The sequence below is a fragment of the Poecilia reticulata genome, linkage group LG14, assembly GCF_000633615.1.
Source record: "Poecilia reticulata strain Guanapo linkage group LG14, Guppy_female_1.0+MT, whole genome shotgun sequence".
NCBI classification, from domain to species: Eukaryota; Metazoa; Chordata; class Actinopteri; order Cyprinodontiformes; family Poeciliidae; genus Poecilia; species Poecilia reticulata.
In genome coordinates this window covers 2,913,270-2,932,736 of record NC_024344.1, presented here as the reverse complement: position 1 = coordinate 2,932,736, position 19,467 = coordinate 2,913,270, and the positions used below count along the sequence as shown (strand labels likewise).

The 19,467-nt window shown below is 37.7% G+C and overlaps 1 protein-coding gene across 1 annotated transcript; it reads left to right on the top strand.

Moving 5' to 3' along the window:
- Positions 1-349: 349 nt before the first annotated feature.
- On the top strand, positions 350-14,063 carry LOC103475384 (four and a half LIM domains protein 1-like). The gene is made up of 6 exons (XM_008426959.2): positions 350-491; positions 10,789-10,968; positions 11,053-11,227; positions 12,055-12,224; positions 12,327-12,513; positions 13,362-14,063. Exons 2-6 carry the CDS (start codon positions 10,813-10,815, stop codon positions 13,514-13,516), a joined length of 843 nt encoding a protein of 280 aa, XP_008425181.1. The 5' UTR covers positions 350-491; positions 10,789-10,812; the 3' UTR covers positions 13,517-14,063.
- The last annotated feature ends 5,404 nt before the right edge of the window (positions 14,064-19,467 follow it).

The window sequence follows — 19,467 nt, the reverse complement described above, 5'->3', positions numbered from 1 at the left end:
CGAACAAACTGGAAGACATAGAACTGAATTGGTGAAAATGTTTGATGTTTCTGCTGATTGTGGAAACTGTATTTTTGAGTACACACGTTTAATTTACTTTTTAAGAGGCAAACTAATCCTGAAGTAATTGTATCATCAGTTTAACATCCTGCAGGTGTGAAGACAAATAAAATCACATTTGAAGCTGACACAGATTGTTCTGTACTGTTCATACTTTGGACTTATATTTTTGTCATGTTACAATTACAAACTTCAGTGTGCAATTCCAGTTTTTAGGAACGTGCTTTTATTTTGAAAATCCTCTGTGCAATTGGAGCGCACTGTCTTTTATTTTGAAGGTGGCGCTGTCCGCCTCGGTCAGAGTCTGGCTTTGCTGTCGGGGTCCGACTCTGCCTTTAAACCGAGGGACGGTGTTGGGGAAGCGGAGCTCCGCAGCCTCCGGAACCGGGACAGCAGCTCGTTCAACGCCGCAGACGTCACTCCGAACCCGGGTAAGATCTCTGCAGAGTGCCGCTTACTTTTAACTGCTGGAACTGTGCATCATCCCCAACTAAAACAGGTTTAGCAGAACAGACCAGTTACTGCAGGCTGTGCTTTTACAAGAGCCTAAACATGTTTGAGGAAATGTAATATTTAGTTTAATAGGTTAATAAGTGGTAAAGTGGTATCTTGTTTGTTTACAAGCATCCAACAGAGAGTAACAGATAATGTGAGACAAACTCTGTCTTCCTATTTAGTTAGTTATGACCTCATCCACGCTGCATTGCTAAAGCAGCATTTTGATATCCGGAGAGGAAACTAAAGACTTTAACAAGTTCGGGCGTTGGCTGTCTGTCTCTGTAAGTGTGTGTGTGCGTGTCTGTCTCTCTCTCTGTGTGTGTGTGTGCGCTGACTTGTTAAAGCTGCTCCTGAAATCTGTTTCCAGTTAGGAAGTCTCCTTTTCCCCCCATCCTATGATGGAACCACTAAAACTAAAAATGCTTCACAGAGGTCAATTAAAATTCCTGCTCTGCTATTTTTCATTGCATTCCCCTGACTGTGTGTGTGAGTGTGTTTAAATCCATAAGCATTTAAGTGATGCACATGGCCTCACTGCGGCCTCTTCATGCTTAACTCAACATGTGTTTTTCCTCTGTACTTTACAGTAGGAATGCAACGTTATCCTTTTAGAGACATAAACCCACAGTTACTTTTAATAAGGTGGACAAAGGGTCAGATTTTTAAGTAATGTTGTCAAGGCAAACCCCCATATGAAGCTGTGAGATGTTGCAGAGTAACGACCAAGTCCGATCCCACACCAAAGGGCCACAGAGTGTTATAAATTCAAGCCGGAGTCTGCTGTGTTTAACTAATCCAGTTCTGTAAAAGACATGCACAACCCCATAAAACTTTATGTATAGATGGACTTGTCTTATGTCATGTTTAAAAGGTCAGAATTTAAATATGGTTAAGCTGTGTGTGTGTGTGTTTTATATTATTCCCAAATTACATTCTAGCGGAGTCTTTGATGGGTTTCTGAAGCTTTAAAGTTTCTTCTGTTTGTTGTTCTTGACCTGCAGCCATTAAAGTCTGTCTTCATGTCTTGGGTGATATTTTTTTGCCGTGCGTTATGCAACAGGGGAAAGAAGCAGGGGGATGAGTAATCAATCACACGTCTCCATCCGTTGTCTATACTCACTTGTCCTTGCAGGGTTACAGAGGGAGGGTGTGTATCAGCAACTTGCCCTGTGATTGACTGAAGGTTGCCAGTTAATCACAGGACAACGCGGAGATACAGAATCATTTATGCACACACTCCTTTTTATAGAGCTCAGTTAATCTTAAAAGTTTTTGGATTGTTGGAGGCAGACAGAGTTGGAGAAAAACCATGCATACACATGGAGAACATGCAAAAAAGCCCAGACTGGGAATTCAATCTGGGACCTTCCTGCTGCAAGTCAGCAGAGCTACCAACGGCTCCACCATGATGCAGACTGCTAGCTAATACAGAATAAACCAAAATATTTTCAAAGTGATGTTGGGAAAAAATCTGTTTCTTATCTTTGACGACACATGACTAATTAACAAAAGCAACCAAAAAATAGCAAAGAGGACTGTTTTGAGTGAAAACACTACATCCAGACACAAAGAGAAAAAATACCTTTCAGAATGATTGTGACAGTATTAATTTCTGAGACTAATTTTATTTAAAATGAGTTGAAGTGCAAATACTACAGTTGTGTGGAATAAAATATCTTTTTCAAAATATAACACGTCCAACATGAAAATGAGGAACTGAGCCATTCTTCTTGTTGCTTAACCTTTATAATGAGGAACAGTCCTTATTTTTTAGCTGAGTCTTCTAACGATGGACGATATGGACGTAATATCTCACACAGATAAGTTGTGATATGTATTTATTTATTGCCTTTATTTGGCTTTCAAATATCAACTAAATTACTTCACAAAGTCACAGTTGTTCAATCACGTTTCTAAAAAGCATGCAGTACTTACATTTGATCATAGCTTGGAACATAAATGCAGCATTTAATGATGGTTTTATGGAATCAACATTGGAAAATAATACAAAAAGCAACTGGAGCTCTCCCAGTAGTAACTGCCATCAGTTTAATAGATTTGAGTAACTTCATGTTCAGTAAAACCAGATTGTAATTCATGCCCTGTTTTTTTAAAATGTACACTTACAAGGCAAGTCTGATGATTCTAGGTGGAACCTTATGTGTCTTAGTGGAAACTATTGCTAAAAAAAAAAAAGCATTGAAACAACATTTTGTTCACCTACCTGGCAGAGTGTTACTAAAAAAAAATCAGTTTTGTATGATTTTCAGAATTGGGATTTAAGAAAAGGAAGCGAGACGAGGTTGGTGTTGTTCTTTTTTGTGGCTACAGGAGCTTTTAAATGTAGTTAGACTCAACCAGGCAGGTTCTACTGATCATTTACTAGCTGTAAATTAATACTCAACAGATCTGAACATGAAGATTATCCACTCCCGTGACTTCTGGCACTTGACTGAAAATATTTCACGTTCCCTTTCAGCTAATTGAGAATAATGAAAATGTGTATCAGTAGCACAGAAGTACATGAAAAGTTTTAGGGCATGTTCTCTAAAAATCGGCCTGGATATGTTTTTTTTAAATTAGCGAATATACAACTGGAGGAATGGTTTAATACTGGAACAATGTGGAGCCAAGGAAACTGCTCAGATAAAAAAAAATAACATTAAATTCAACATCAGCTTTAAACTTTTGAAATGCCGTCAGTCAAGGCTGCTTTGGTGTTATTGTGGCCAGAATCTCTCTAAAAATATCACAAAAATCAAAGAAGCTTAAGTAAAAACATATATTTATCAGTTTTTTCAAGTTTCTTGGTCACAAACTGGAGAATCTGGAGCCGAGACAAGAGAATGTAACTCAAGACAAAGTGGGATGAGATTCTGCTAAAGCCATCATTTCCATCTCGGAGAACGGCTCAGATCTCTTGTTCTACTGGAATGTGGACTCACCAGAGCCAGATAAAACAATTATTCCCATCTTTCATTGTGGGGTTATGTGTTGCACAAATGTTTGGTTGAACTTGCTGCTCATTTTCAAACACTTGTGTATTTATTTTTAAGATAGCATGATTGGAATCAGGGGTGGGAACGCTCTCAGTGTGATGGTGGGCAGTTAGAGAAAGCCTGCAAACCTCGGAGGCTCTCTGAATATTTCAAGTATTGGATCAAATGACACACAGAAACCACAATGTTGCTGGTTATTATTGTGTCTTTGTGCTGCTTAGCATTTTTAACCATATGATCTACACTGAGCAAAAACACATCCCTAATCTTTTTTACTACACAGAAATGCCGTAATATCCAGTTTAAACCATTTTTCTTATGACTATGTAAATAAAATATTTGGATTAAAGAGTCAAATGCATTATTTACAAATTTGTACATGTGAAAAATATATTCTGTTAGCTAGAAAATGCTAGCTCTCTGATTTAACAATGTTCTGTGGCGAACTGGTTGCAGTCATAAAGACTCTCAAAGGAATTTGTGAGGTAAATCTTCTGCTAGCTTGCAAATGCTAAAGCTGAATGTTTTCCAAATAACTATCAAACTCCACAACGAACAGACATGAGGTTTTTAACACTGCTGACAGTCACTGGAATTTGTTATGTTATTTTTTTCACTAGCTAGCACTTGCTAACATGTCTGTTTTTGCTACAGTTGCTAGGCTATTTCAGGCAAGACATGAGGCTTGTGAAGATGCCAGCTGACAGCTGTAATTTGCATGGCACTCAAGTAATTGTACAGTTATTAGAAATTTTTTACCAAGCTGCTGAAAAGAGCAGGCCAAAGCAAAAACAAAGATACTGTCAAACTTCTGAGTAGTTGCTGTTGCATTTAAAGTGAGTTTTGGTGATTATGCATTTGACGGTTTCAAGTAAAAAATAAAGGTGTATTTAGCCAGCTTTGAAACCAATCAGCTTCCCACAAAGCATAAAGACCTCATGCAGCACTCCTGATTTGATTACACGTGATTGAGCCCTCATAAAAATTTTTAAAAAACTGGCAAGGGAAAACCACAAATCAGCACTCTTTGATATCGGAGAGAAAAGAAATTTTCTCCAAGGAAAATGACAGGATTCCTGGCAGTAAATTGCTGATAATTTTCCACTGAGGCATTTCTTTAAGCATTGAGTCAAAAATTACCTAAACAAATAAAATTAGCAGCAAGCAAGCATGGACACATTGTCTTTAAATTGCCACACATAGCAACTGTTCAAACCGTGAACTTGTTTTACAGCAGACTGACCAAAGCTGTTTTTTGTCACACCGAATGTTTGGGAAAAATACTGTCTGTTTGGGAAAAATACTGTCTGCTGGAAGCTTGTGGTAGGAATCTGCCTGGCTGCTGACTTTACAAAAGACAGGTTGGGGCTGTGATCACCTCCAGTTGTCTAAGCTGTTTTCAAATTAAGTTGCTATTTTTTAAACTAGAAAATGATTGTGAAATGAATCTAATCTTAGTGCTCCACATTGATGAACAAATCACTGAACTCTGTACAAAGTTACATCTGTATTATGCATAAAGTTATGAAAAAGTTGTGATCTGTTACAACTTCAATTAATCTATTTTTATTTCCATACTACGGAACAAAAGATGCATCATTTCTCTCTTTTGCAATCCGCTGCATGACTGGGTGATGATTCCTCCTGTCAGATGTTCTTGTCTAAAGTTCAAACAAGTAAAAACAATATAGACTTCTTTTATAATTTAACCCCTACAGTTCTTTGACTGAGCCGCCAGAAAATCTTTGCATATGACAATTGCTCTAACCTGTTTCCACCCCAAGTGTTTGTTTAACCTTTGCGGCCACCTGCAGCTCAGACTGAATGAGCCATGAAGACTCAGGATTAATGACATGGCGACGCAAACAGTGAGCTAAAAAAAGTCAGGTTAAACACTTCAGTGTGTAGCTGGATTGTGCCAGCCTCAAGGTTCTGATGGAGACTTCCTGTCTTAGTTTTTCCACCACATTCTTCAGCAATAAGCTCATACCAGCACACACACGCACACACACACGCACACACACACACACACACACATGCACACACACGCATGCACGCGCACACACACATGATTTGTCCAGTCACGTTAAGTAGCGTCATTCTTTCTTGGCATGTTTCTTCCACAATATACTTTGTCACACATATTGCTCTACTACCGTTAATGACATGATGTCAGCTTTTTGGACGTGTCACAGCAGAATCATCTGACTTTTATGCAAGACTTTAGGTTAGTCTAGTTACAGTCAAATTTTAAGCGAAATGCAAGACAGAGGATTTCAAGAATTCAGATGGATTTCACACTTTAACACCCAAATTCTACCATCTATATCTCTTAAGAACTTAATCCAACCTTGACAGACAAAGAGGATTATTTATTATCCAAGAAAAGGTAAAAATCAGCAATAAAACACTTTTTAGCCACACATGTATCCCCGAATCTCAAATTTCACATTAAATCTTGCAGCACTTTTCAGTGATTGTCAGCTTATTTTTAAAGTCAGATCTGAACCCAAGATTACTCACTGCAATTCTGACTTGAGCTGAGTCCATTAGAAAAGCAGAGATTGTTTACAGAGGGCGTACCTAAAGAAAAAATGCAAAGTTAACCACTATGTGGGCGACAAAAAAGTGTTTTTAAACCACCTTTATTTTAACACAGGCAAGCCGCGACGATGTAACTATTTGTTTTGCCCTCACCTGTGTGGATACTGGCTTCTTGTCAGCCATTGTTTGAGTCCCATCAGATAAGATTTTCACATAGCTGACTACTATTCATCATGTTGAGGTCTGCAGCACTGAAAACTATGCAGTATTTCATTTCAGGCTGACACTTTCTCATTTTTTAAAATGTAAAAACAGCAAATACTTTTTTGAAAATTAGCAGAGGTGAAGACTGAACGAAAAGCGGGTAAAAAGAGCAGGAAGCCAGCCGTACCTTCTGTCTACACTGAATGGATGAGGCGCCTCACCCACTCTACAAACGAAGCGTCTTCTTTTTCCTTTAATAAGTAATGAATTGGCAGATAACTAAACAGAAGACTTGAGTCCACTCACAGTGATGTCATCCCCAGTTTATTGTCTATGCATGAGACGTTTGTCACTTCTGCTAAAAGCACATTCAACCTAACTGAGGCTAAAACAGCTCTGAGTAGCTGAGAAAGTTATACTGTACTTACTTTTTTAGACTTTTTGACTTTGTTAGAGAGTTTATCATTTCTATTGGGCAACTACTAATAACAAAGCAATGTGGAAAAACGATCTTCTCTAAATCTGCTGTGGTTGACCTGCCATAGAGACTGCGGTCTGGTCGTAATCTGGTTAACGCTACATTAGTTAAAGACCAAATCTTTAGAAATCTCAGTGGAGTTTATTGCACTTTTACCTGGAATTACTTTACTAATTGTCTGGTTTTGAACTTGCATCATTTTAGCTTTCTAAAATTAAGATTGTTTCTGCATAAATATGCATCACATTAGAAAAAAAGTGACAGTTTTTTAATAAAAAAGAAACAACTAGTGATTTACACAGATACTGTGTTCTTATTTAGAAATAGTTTCAAATGAATTCAAATTCCAGAACCTCGTCCATGTAGAATGCTTAGTTTGCATTGAACCTGTACACTATTATTGCCCAAAACTAGTTTTTTTTCCACTTCCCAAAAGAAGAGTTTCTCATACTGTCGTTTGCAACAACACAACCACTCAGTCAGAAAACAAGGGAGGAGAGACGAATGACAAATGCAAGAAATGTGAAACTCATGACACTAATTCCATTGTGATTGTTTTCAATGTTCCAAGCCAAGAACATTGAAAAGGAAATAATCTGGGACAAAAATTCCTTCGAAATGACTTCATCCAAATAAAGCAGCACATGTGCAGGTATAATTCACATCAGACCTTCAAGTGCACATCTTAAAAAAACCCCCCAGCTAAAACATCACTGAGCAACGACAAAACAAACAGCTAACATTAACGTAATAAAGTATTTACTCTTAAAGCTTTTTTTGTTGCATGAATTAAATATTGTTTCAGACGACATTATTGCATGTCTTTGTTAAAGAACAAAACTGATGTTGAAGGTTGGTATTGATTTTAGTCTTTTTTACTAAAAAAAGCAAAAATCAAAGAACAAGGAGCACTTTTTTAATTCAATTCGAGATGACAATGACGTCTAATTTTTTATTTTGACCTACATACAACATGCTTACACATAAACTACTCACTGGTAGATTATGTGGCTCTATTCCTAGTTTTATTCAGCCACCTAAATCGTGTAACAGACGTCTAGTAGGTCACTGTGGTCATCTGTCCCCGACTGTCATCTGTTAGTCCCTAAAGCCAAAAACCAAACCTAAGCTTTTGCAGGCTTTACTGAGAATTTGTCCCCAGTTTTAAACGTTTGGGTACCATCTTCATCCTCCTCCTCCTCAATCTGCTCCAACCAGAGTTGCTACGTCCAGAAGAAGTTGATAGATTGTGGGAGTGGCTCATGTCATACGTGGAGCGTTTGTGTGTAGGGTCCATCAAAGCTCTGTCAGCAGATTTCACCACACGTCATACCAGGCATTCCTTCATGCGTTCACCTCACTGTGTCGACACAAGCACAGCTCTCTCTCTCTCTTGCAGCAGCTTGGAGAATTCCTTGCAGCAAGCCAGCATAAATTTGATGCGGGAAATAACGAGGGAACAGGCTGCAAGCATCTCTAACCGCATCCTTGTTTTTTTTATGCCTTTTCTGTAGCTGTGATTTTCACTTCAAAGTGTTTTATTTGCCATCTGAAGTCCTAACCCTGTAATCACAGCTCTGTGATCAGAGTTATGGTGTTCAACATGGTGATTTTGGTTCTGTGCGAAGGAAATTTATTACTTATACGGAATATTTTAAACACAGCGGATTTTATATGATGGGAAACTAAGTCAGTTTATTTACAGAGAGAAAGCATTAAGATGAAAAGGTTTGGACAACTTCATAATATTACCAGAGTGGGGCAATGACTGGTTACATTTACTTGAGTAACTTTATTTGAAAAACTTCACTTTATGGAGTATTTATACTATGCTGCACTTTTACTTGAGTAATTTTATTATGAAGTACCACTACTCTTACTTGAGTAAAATATCTGGATTCTCACTGAATAAAGAACAAACATGTTTCAAACAAAAATTCACCAGACATAGACACACAGCTGCAGTTTTTGTTACAGCTTCAGACATTTTTTATTGAAATAAACTGATTTAGAAATTTTATTTTTGCTTGATCTTGTTATTTTTTTGTCACTTACATAAATTATTGTCATTTTTGGTCCTTAAAATACCAACTTTCCACTTTATATTTTGGTGAGTTTGATCATGACATTTTTAAAAGATTGATAATTTGATCTGTTACTCAGTACTTGAGTAGAATTTTTTACCAAATACTTTTTTTTTTTACTTTTACTTGAATAAAAATATGTTGAAGTAGTGCTACATTTACTGAATATTACGTATTGTGAAGGAAATGTTGGAGAGGACCAGAGCTGAGTCTAAACAGAATGGAATGACATAATGATCGAACACACCGGGGAGTTCTGTCTTCAAGATGTTGGTAACAAATGATTAAAGAAAAATGCTGGGAATGCAGAGCAGCGACTGCTCAGCTGACCAGAGGATCTGCAACATTAAAGAGGCGCAGAGGTTTCAGAGTCACACCGCCTTGTGGGACATGATTCAGTTCAGTGGTGTGAAAAAGTATCTGTGATGTGAGATGCTTATTCTTTGACAAACCTTCATGTTGAGCCAAGATCACTGACTTTGAGGCAAATGAGGCTTGCAGAGCTTTTAAGCTGTCCTGGGTTTTCTTCTAAAGTAGTTCTGCCGCTCCATTAGAGGTCACATGACCACCATGGTTTCTTTATATGCAGGTAATGATGTCCGTCACTCAGTGGAGGCCCGACACCTTAGAAATGACCCTGTAACCTTTTTCAGAATGTTGCTGAATTTATTTAATTTTAAAACTCAATTATGCTGGTTTTACTGTTAAGCCCACATTTCAGCATCAAAAGGCTTTGTATTGATCTGATGCAATAATCTAAACTTTAATCATATTTTCATTGGCTGTGGAAAAATCATTATAACTCACATTAATAAGCTCTTCTCTATTGTACAATGCAATGTGTTTCACTTATGAAGTGGGTTACTGAAGTAAGTTATTTTTTCATAAAATTTTAGCTTATTGAATGGTTGTTTATGTTTTTAATTTGATCGCTTTTCTCATTTTTAGGTATGACAGGGCAAAAAATAAATGGATTTAAAAATCAGAAATGGGCCATGTCGCAACCTGTTATTGTTAAACTGGATCTGGGTTAAAATGCAAAAGATAGCAGTAAAACATTGTTTTTGCAATGTGCAAACACAGATTTAAAAATCTGAGTGCAGATAATCTAACCTCGGTGTTAGAGATTTTAGAGATGATCAACGTTGGTGAAATTCTGAAAAAACTGCCAGAACAATCTAAAAAGTGCTAAACATATTGAATTAAAGAAAAGTCAAGACAAGAATGAATAAAAGCACTGAAGGATTCACAAACTGATGTTCAGAGGATGAAAAACCACAAGTCTCAACAAAAAACAGATTTTGGATTAAAACTGGACAAAAAAAATCATAAAGGTTAGAGCCACAGCAGACGAGCATTAACTCTCAAGGCTTAACTCACTTTTGACTGCTGCCAGATATTTTTCATCTGTACAATGATTGATTTATTAGATCTACTTTTTCAGCTCAGTGAGTCTTTATCTGATCAGAGGGTGTGAACCGTTTGCTTCTCTGTGACACTYATGTGAACCACAACATTTTATGTCCACTTTTTATGAGCTTCTTCAGAGATAAGTTACCTGAAATACAAACCAGCTGCACATCTAAGTTGCGCATACAAATCTTTCTCTGTGGTAATGCACGAGTGTCGGGGTAGTGATAAAGTGTGTCCTATAAAGTGTTCCAACAGCGCCTCTGTGTGGACATTTTGGGAAAGGTTTGTCCTTATACAAGGCTGGGAACAGATGGAGCTGTGATGATTAAAAAACAAAATACATATTTACAAAAGCAATTCAAGCATCACAGATGAAGACACTCAGACATGAGCTGTTATTCTAAAGTTAGCAATGTGTTTTACAGAGAATAATTAGGTTTTTGTAATAGTTTTAAAAAGCTGATTCAATGTCAATAGAAATTGTATTTTGTTGCTCTTCCTGCTTTAGGCCTGACGCTGTATCGTCGTGACGATGGCAGACAGCTCCCACTGTTTCTACTGCCGGGAGGACCTGGGCGGGAAGCGGTTTGTCCGAAGCGAGGGGAAGCCGGTGTGTGTTCGCTGTCACACAAAGTTCTGCGCCAACTCATGTGCAGAATGCCACAGACCCATCTCAGTGGAGACAAAGGTGTGTTCTCCAGATGGATTTGATCGGGTTTGGGTTTGTACTCCTTCATGTACCGCTTGAGAAACTCCCGTTTTCCTCCATCAGGAGCTGAGCCACAAAGGGCGTCACTGGCATGAGGAGTGTTTCCGCTGCACAAAGTGCTACAAGCCTCTGGCCAAGGAGCCGTTCAACACCAAGGATGAGCGCATCATGTGTGTGAAGTGCTGCTCCAGAGATGCTGCTCCGCGCTGCCACAGCTGCTATAAACCCATACCTGCTGGTATGACCAATCACAATTCAAAACATTATTCGCTAAAGCGGAAAAACTTTGGAAACTATAGTCTGGTTCCATGGATCAAATCACTGTGTCTGAAACTTCTGCTGCTTTTCAGTGTGGACATAAAAAAAATAACATGTATTATGTAAATGTTTTTTTCTTCTTTTCTGGTATCCTTCCTTCCTCTTTTTCTTTTGTCACATTACTTCCTTGAGTCTTTTCTTCTTTGTTCTCTTTAACCTTGTAAAGAGAACAAAATAAATTAATTACCTTTCTTTTTCTTCCTTGTGTCATTCTTTCTTTCATCTGCTTCTTCCTTCTTTCTTTCCCTTATTTCCTCATTCCACTACTCTTTCTGCCCTTTCTTCTTCAGTTACTTTTATTGGCCATTCTTTCCTCCATCTGTATGTACACTTTGTCATTCCATCCCTCCTTCTCTCCTTTCTTTTTGCCATGTCTCCCTCCTTTCTCACTATCTTTCTGTATCTGTTCTTCCATCCCTCCTTATGGTTTTTCTTCTGTTTTTTCTGCTAGACTCAACTTTTTCCTGTCTTCATAGGTGAAGTTGTGAAAATACCTGTCATAAATTAATTATTGCATTTTAAAATGGACAACTTTGAAATCTTGAGTCTGGAAATAAGATAAATWATTTTATGAAAATTGTGTAGAACCCCACAGGTCATCAGTCCCCTTGGTCATTAGTTAAATGACCAACTACTTTAGTCACTTAAATGAGCTTAATTGGAGCAGAAAACCACCTAAAGCATACAGGACACTCCTGCTCTAGTTCATTTGGACCAGAATGTGACATTTCTCCTAATCTCCTGTAGGCATTGAGAGCGTGGCATACAAAGGAAACTCGTGGCACGACGAATGTTTCACCTGCTGCAGCTGTAAACGACCCATCGCATCGCAGAGTTTCCTCTCTAAGGGAGATGATGTTTACTGCAACCCCTGCTACGATGAGAAGTTTGCCAAGACCTGCGTCAGCTGCAAAAAAGTAATTTATTTAAAATAGAGGAAACTTTTTGTTTTTGAATCTGATCTGACTGAATTATCCCCTTAATTTGACCGTATCACTGCTGCTGTTTTTCGCTTGCAGCCGATAACGTCCGGAGGAGTGAACTACCAAGAGCAGCCGTGGCACAGCCACTGCTTTGTGTGCAGCTCCTGCTCAAAGCCTCTGGCTGGGACCAGTTTCACCACCCACCAGGACCAGGTCTTCTGCGTCGACTGCTACAAGAGCTCAGTGGCAAAGAAGTGCAGTGGCTGCCACAACCCAATCACAGGTTGGCTGAAGTTGAAACTCTTTCTGCTAGACACGACGAAAGAGAATCAGATTTAACCAATTTAAATGTGCTTTTACAGATTTTAACTGAAGGCTGATACCTGTGGTCTTATAAAATTATAGACAATTAGAAACATTCTTTCCTCTGTCCTGGATTAGTATACGTTGCTCCAAAACCAAATATCTGATCTGTTCTGCCTAATATTAAAATCAATAATCTGGTAACCTTAAATTAAAGGTGAGATCAAACCTAAAGTTGCTCAAACCAGTAAAATCTGGTCACAGAGACAAAAGAATACCACAAAGTGGTGTTCCACATTAATATTAATAACAACAAAACATTTTATTTATAAAGCACTAAGACGCTGACGTGATGCTGCGGCTACTAGTGACATCTAGTGGTGAACTTCTAAACTGCAACCAGCTGTTTTTGCACAATGATTAATATATATTTATATGTGATTGAAAAACAATACATAGTTTTCTGAAATTTTTACAGATAAAAATCTGAAAAGTGACTGAAATGTTTTCCTTTGTGCAACAGCTTAAGATCAGTCATGTTGGATGGAAAGTATCTACTAACTTTGAGGCTACAAGGTGACAAAATGTGCAAAAGTTTAAGGAGTATGTGTGTTTTTAAAAAGCACTGTCAAATTGTTATGAAATCTCACATAGTGATGGAATCCATTCCAAACTCCTTCAGGTGTTTAACACACATGATAAGAAGAGATGTATTGACAGAAATGTGAAGGCTTAGAGTTTTCACATATTGCACCACTGTGACAGCACACACACACACACACAGGTTGAAAAAGCTCAGTCTTCGTCTCTGCTCTGCTCTCCTTCCAGGTTTTGGTAAAGGTGTGAATGTTGTGAACTTTGAGGGAAGCTCCTGGCATGAATATTGCTTCAACTGCAAGAAATGTTCCCTCAGCCTGTCCAACAAACGCTTCGTGGCTGAAGGAAAAGACATCCTCTGCACCACCTGCGGCAACAAGGAGTGACGGACAGAAATCAATCTTCTGTTTCCTAACCACTCAGCCTGTTTTTACACAACGACAAAAGTCCACATTTCAACTTGTTGTTATCTAATTCTCTTGCTTTCAAGGATGGAAGGACATTGAGACCTTCTGGTGCTCAGTGATTGTTTGACGATGTCTGTTTTTCTTTAAAAAGGATTGATGAGTTTCTATTTTGATAAAGAATGCCTATCATTCAGCACACAACCAGCATGAAACCAAAGTTTACTTTGAATGCATTTTTTGGGTTTACTATCCTGCAGAAATCAGTAGAGATCAATATATAAGTATAGTTTAAACAGTATTTCTTTTGTTCAATGTTTGTGTCTTTAATGCCTATCACTTGTTTTCTTTTTTTTATTTTATTAATGCCATCCTGGTGTCAAATAATCAGTGTCAACATTATTTGTAAAAAAAAAATAAGAGCGCTTTTTAAACTTTTATTCACTCTATGTAAACAATAAATTCATCTTAAATTGAGATGTCTTGATGTGTTGCTCAAGTGAAATGCAATAAAGCTTCTACAAAACAAGTTTGGGATTTGCTTTCAGTGTTTTAGCTGGTTTTACGTTAAAGTCAATGTAACACAAGCAAAGGAAACTTTTTTAAGGTTTACTATATATGTAGTTTACTATTTAGTCACATTTATGTGACTAAAGTAGCGGTGAAGTCGACTGTCGTCTCCATTATTCCAATGTCTCCATCAGCATGGCTAAAGTAAATGTACAAATGATATTTTTGTGGTCGGGTTAATTTATTTGTCAACTTGCATTTTATCTGCTCACTTAGAATCCCCACCATAAAAACTATATCAGAGAAATTGATGAAAAATCTGTCTGCCTGAAAACTTGTGTACTGATGTAGGTATACAGGATGAATGTTTGTCGAAACCAGTAACATTTCAATTTATGGTTTTTATCTAGCAATAGTTCACGTTTCTCTGAACTACACAAAGACAGAGAACATACGCCTGCTGCTCTTCTCTCTTTATTGTGTGGTCATAATTACACAACCTGAACCAATCAGAGGCAGACACTGCTTCACCCACCGCTTCACCCCTCCATCAGCTGCTGAGAACCTGAAGGAAAACGCATGTGAAAGGTTTTCTTTTTGCCGTCTTGGGGTTTGTTTTAACGGTAAGAACTGTTTTTTTTTTTAAATCTGTGAAATACTGGGTTTATTTTGAGGTGATTGATAAGAGTCAATATTATTTTATAATAGTGGGGGTAAATATCTACAGCTATATTTTACCATATGTATTAAAAGTGTTTATTATTAAATTACAATTAATTTCTTCATTTTTTTTTAGATTTGAGATGATTTTTTTACATAAACAACTGGCTTTGTTCCTGGCTGTATTTCTGCTGAGAAGCCGAGCCGTGGCTGAAAAGCGAGGTAGGAAATGTGATCGATAACCACAAGTTATTCTACAACAATGAATGTTTTCATAACACAATTATAGCAAAGTATTTGTGGCATCTCTAAAAGTCTGTTTCAGTACTTCAGTTCGTTAACAGTAAGGTCACCGTCTGCGAGGATGAACTCAAACACACGAGGAACAGTTTCAGCTGTAAACATGTCATAATAATCCAAAGCAAACACACACATGTGAAATGTGAATGGTGATTCTGGAAACCAACATGGGAACACTCTGTGTGTTCAAGTAAATTATTTACTGACTTTTATTTTGTTCAAGTTTCTGGATGTACATTTTTTGCTTATTTTTTTGCGTAGAAATTTTACACGACTTTGTTTGCACTTGTTTGCTTTTCTCAAATATCAATGCAAACAATAAGCAAATCAGATTAAGACTTGGATAAGCAAGACAATCTAAGAAGTAAACTCAGGGTGGCATAATTATTTATTATAGGAACTTCTTAAATACAAAAACAAATTCCTATTTGTTGAATTTGACACTAGGATTTTTTTTTCCAGTTGTAATTTCTGCAACACTCAATAAATTTTTCCTCTTTATGACAGAATTCCTAAACATTTTTCATTACAAGACATATTTTCAGACTCAAATGTCTTTGAAACTTTTTTGATATTTCTTGGAATAAAGTCGTGGACATTTTAGTGTAAAAAATGTCCAATTTGCAGGTTCCACAAATAATGAAACACTTTCTGATTTTCAGAACAGAAGAAATGTTGATATATTTATTTTAGGGGCTGCACAGTGGCGCAGTTGGTAGAGCTGTTGCCTTGCAGCAAGAAGGTTCTGGGTTCGATTCCCAGCCCCGGTCTTTCTGCATGGAGTTTGCATGTTCTCCCTGTGCATGGTGGGTTTTCTCCGGGTACTCCGGTTTCCTCCCACAGTCCAAAAACATGACTGTCAGGTTAATTGGCCTCTCCAAATTGCCCCTAGGTGTGAGTGTGTGTGTGCATGGTTGTTTGTCCTGTGTGTCTCTGTGTTGCCCTGCGACAGACTGTCCAGGGTGACCCCGCCTCTCGCCTGGAATGTTAGCTGGAGATCGGCACCAGCAACCCTCCCGACCCCACTGAGGGACAAGGGTGCAAGAAAATGGATGGATATTTATTTTAGTTTGTAAAAAATCCTAAAACAGCAGATTTAGTTATTTTTTCTTTAAACGTTTTAGGATGTTTTAGATCTGGTGTCCAGTAGAGATATGATGCTAATTCACACCGATTCTAGAATCACACTGGGATAAATTGGTGAAAAACATATAAAGATTGAGTAATAACATGAACATGTGATGCGTAAATTTAATATGCAGTTAAGACTAAAAGGATTCATACATCTGACACATTTAGACCTGAATAATTTTGGCCAAATTGTTAATTAATGTGAAACGTCAGCATGAACTAAGAACTGACAGATATTTGTCCTTTAAAAATGGAAAAGGGAAAATATTAGGAAAATATTCTAAGCTGTTCATACTCAAGATCTAAAACGTAAAACCAAACCACATATTTAAACACTAAGTTGGAAACTAACAAGGTAATAATTAAAACCACTTAAAAAGTCTTTAACAAACTATTTTGATCACAAAACATACAGAAATTGGCTGTGCTCTTTGAAATGAACATAAATGAAGAGATGAATATATAATTGACATAAATCTAAAACTCTGAACCTGTTTGGACAAAGAAAAAGTTAATCAAAAACGCATTTTTTTAAATGAATTTTGAGTCAGATGGCACAATTTGCTCATCCTTTGCCTACATGGAACATGATGATGAAGAAGGACAAAACCTTCTTCATTCCTCTGCTTCCAGCGGAGATTCTGGTTTTAACAACAAATCCGTAAAGCAGACAAACATACTGCGTGTTGGCTTGTAAAACCATCTTCAAAATGAAGTAGAAAGAGACAAACAGGTGAGTGGAAATGGAAATAAGTCCTTTGAATCAGACAGTAAAGAGTTACAACCTTAAGACACCAGAATCCCAATAGTCAGTCCATGTGGGGAACAAAGAGACATCATGATAACACGACTCTCTCTTCAATGATAGACACACCTGATGTACACAAACAAACAGACTAAACACACAGGTTTTCTATGTTTTGTTCCAAAAAGTCAAGAATCCCTATCATGTTTGTGGTGACATTTATGTTATGACAAGGTTCCTGCAGTAAGGATGCAAAAAGTTTCACTTTGACCACATTTTCATCTGACTGTCAGAGACGTTGCTCAGCCTGTGGGGGAAGGTGGCTGACCTGACTGGATCAAACCACTGGATCCTAAAGCGTCAGGTGTTCATCCCCGCCCTGCAGGAACTGACCGTCTGCCTTAACGTGAAGCTGAAGCAGGTGCTGCAGAGGAACAAACTGTTCTTTTACACAGTATCCTGACTCATGACTTCATGATAACTAACTGATCATCTCTTGGTCAAGGTTTCCCCACGTTGGACAATCTTCATGTATCGTCATCCTGAGGTTCAGTATGCAGAGTTGGGGATGGGGGGGAAGGACGGGCGCTTGGTGGTTTGGCTGTTTGGAGAGGAATGGATCAGTCAGGACATCAACCTCCAGCTGTCGCAGTGGTACACCCTGTGCCTCACCTGGTCCCACACGAAGGACAGGCCTGCCCTCTACGTTAACGGGAGCCTAATCAACATGACAGCAGGTGAGCTTTGCTTTGCTTTGAGAGATAAAACTGATTCACTGTTGCAGTTTTTGTCTGAGAGCAACTTTTCTGATTGCTCTCCTCTGTTTTTGCTTTCAGCTCTCACAAACATCCCTCCATCACCGTGCTGCCAGCTGGCCCCAAATGGATCTCTCACACTCGGGGTCGGACACACCATCAACAATGGGAAAGTCGAGATCATTCAGTACGGCGGTATGTTGGGGAAAATTTCCCTGTTTCGAATGTGGGGGAGAGAACGAAGCAAAGAGGAAGTGACATCACTGAGCTGCACAGAGGGGGTTCTGGTGAAGTGGGTGAGGGACAACTGGGACACGGTGAACTGTGACCCGATCCGTGACACCAGCCTGCAATGTGGTGAGTTTGTTTCTCATGTCAGAATCATTTTTTAGTCTCATCTCCGTTAGATTCATATCCACTGCTCTCAGATTAAAGCCTGGCCAGCTGTGCTTTATTTAACAAATATAAAAGCTTTTCTATAATCAATAACAAGCCCTCAACACAAATTGGCAACCATGATAAAGATTTGCAGAAGGTCTTAAAATAAATGGTAACACTTTATTTGAAGGGGTTTGCATAAGACTGACATGACACTGTCATAAACATGACATAACATCTGTCATAAACATAAAAAAGTCTTTATGAATGTTTATGACTGATGTCATGAAGTGTCATTCGGTAAATAATGACACTTTTAATGCAAAGTTGCTCTAAAAGTTGCATTGAAAGTCCATTAAAAATGCCAACTTTGCATGATTTTGTAAATTATGATAATTTAATGCAAAGTTGCCATTTTAATGGACTTTCAATGCAACTTTTAGAGCAACTTTGCATTAAAAATGTCATTATTTACCGAATTACTTCATGACATCAGTCATAAACATTCATAAAGACTTCTTCATGTTTATGACAGTGTCATGTCAGTCTTATGCACACCCCTTTTAATAAAGTGTTACCAAATAAATTCATCTTTTATTGCAGTCACTTATATTCTCTTGATTTGACTTCATTCTACAATGTTTTTAATAGTTAAAAACATCGGCAACCTCAACAACTCCTATTAAATCAACAAAGCGGAATCATCTGAATTGTTTTGAGTTTTTCTAAGCAACTTCAAGTATGGCAGTTTTTATATAAATCTTAATAGTAAGAAATAATTAACACAACAGAACATAACTTGACATGAATCCTGCTTTTGTAGCTGCGGTTGTTTGTTCAGGCTCATCCTGGGAGGTGAACCGTCTGTGTCAAGCGTTTTACAGCCTCCAACAGGTTTTCTTCCAGTATTGTCCTGTTTTTATCTGCCTCTAACCTCCCGGAGAAACTAACCACTTTCTCTGTCGCCACAATCAATGTTTCAACATCTGGATGTGACTAGCATATCGTCTTCCCTGGTGATACATTCTTACATTTTGAACTAGAAGGTTTTCTTCTTCCACTCCCTGAAGGTCAGATTAGTGATGTGTACAGCTCGTTGAACTACTTCTATATTTTTTACTTAGATTAAAGTAAAAAGAAATTACTCAAGTAAGGGTAAAAAAGCATTTGGTAAAAAGTTTACTCGAGTACTGAGTAACCGATCAAATTATTAATAATTTAATCTTGAAAAATTACATAATCAGAGGGACCGAAATGTAACGTTAAGTGGAAATTTTGGTAATTTAAGGATGAAAATGACAATAATTAATTTAAGTAACAAAAAAATAATAAAATCAGGCAAAATATGTTTTTTTCCAAATCAGTTTTTTTTTCAATAAAAACACTTTAACAAAAACTACAGTCTGTGTCTGGTGGATTTTTGGTTAAAACTTCATGACAAAATGAAATACTTC

Coding starts and splice junctions, on each gene's coding strand:
- LOC103475384 (XM_008426959.2), top strand. CDS start 10,813: ATGGCAGACAGCTCCCACTGTTTCTACTGCCGGGAGGACCTGGGCGGG. Junction 11,228..12,054: donor CTATAAACCCATACCTGCTG/GTATGACCAATC, acceptor AATCTCCTGTAG/GCATTGAGAGCGTGGCATAC. Junction 12,514..13,361: donor CTGCCACAACCCAATCACAG/GTTGGCTGAAGT, acceptor CTCTCCTTCCAG/GTTTTGGTAAAGGTGTGAAT.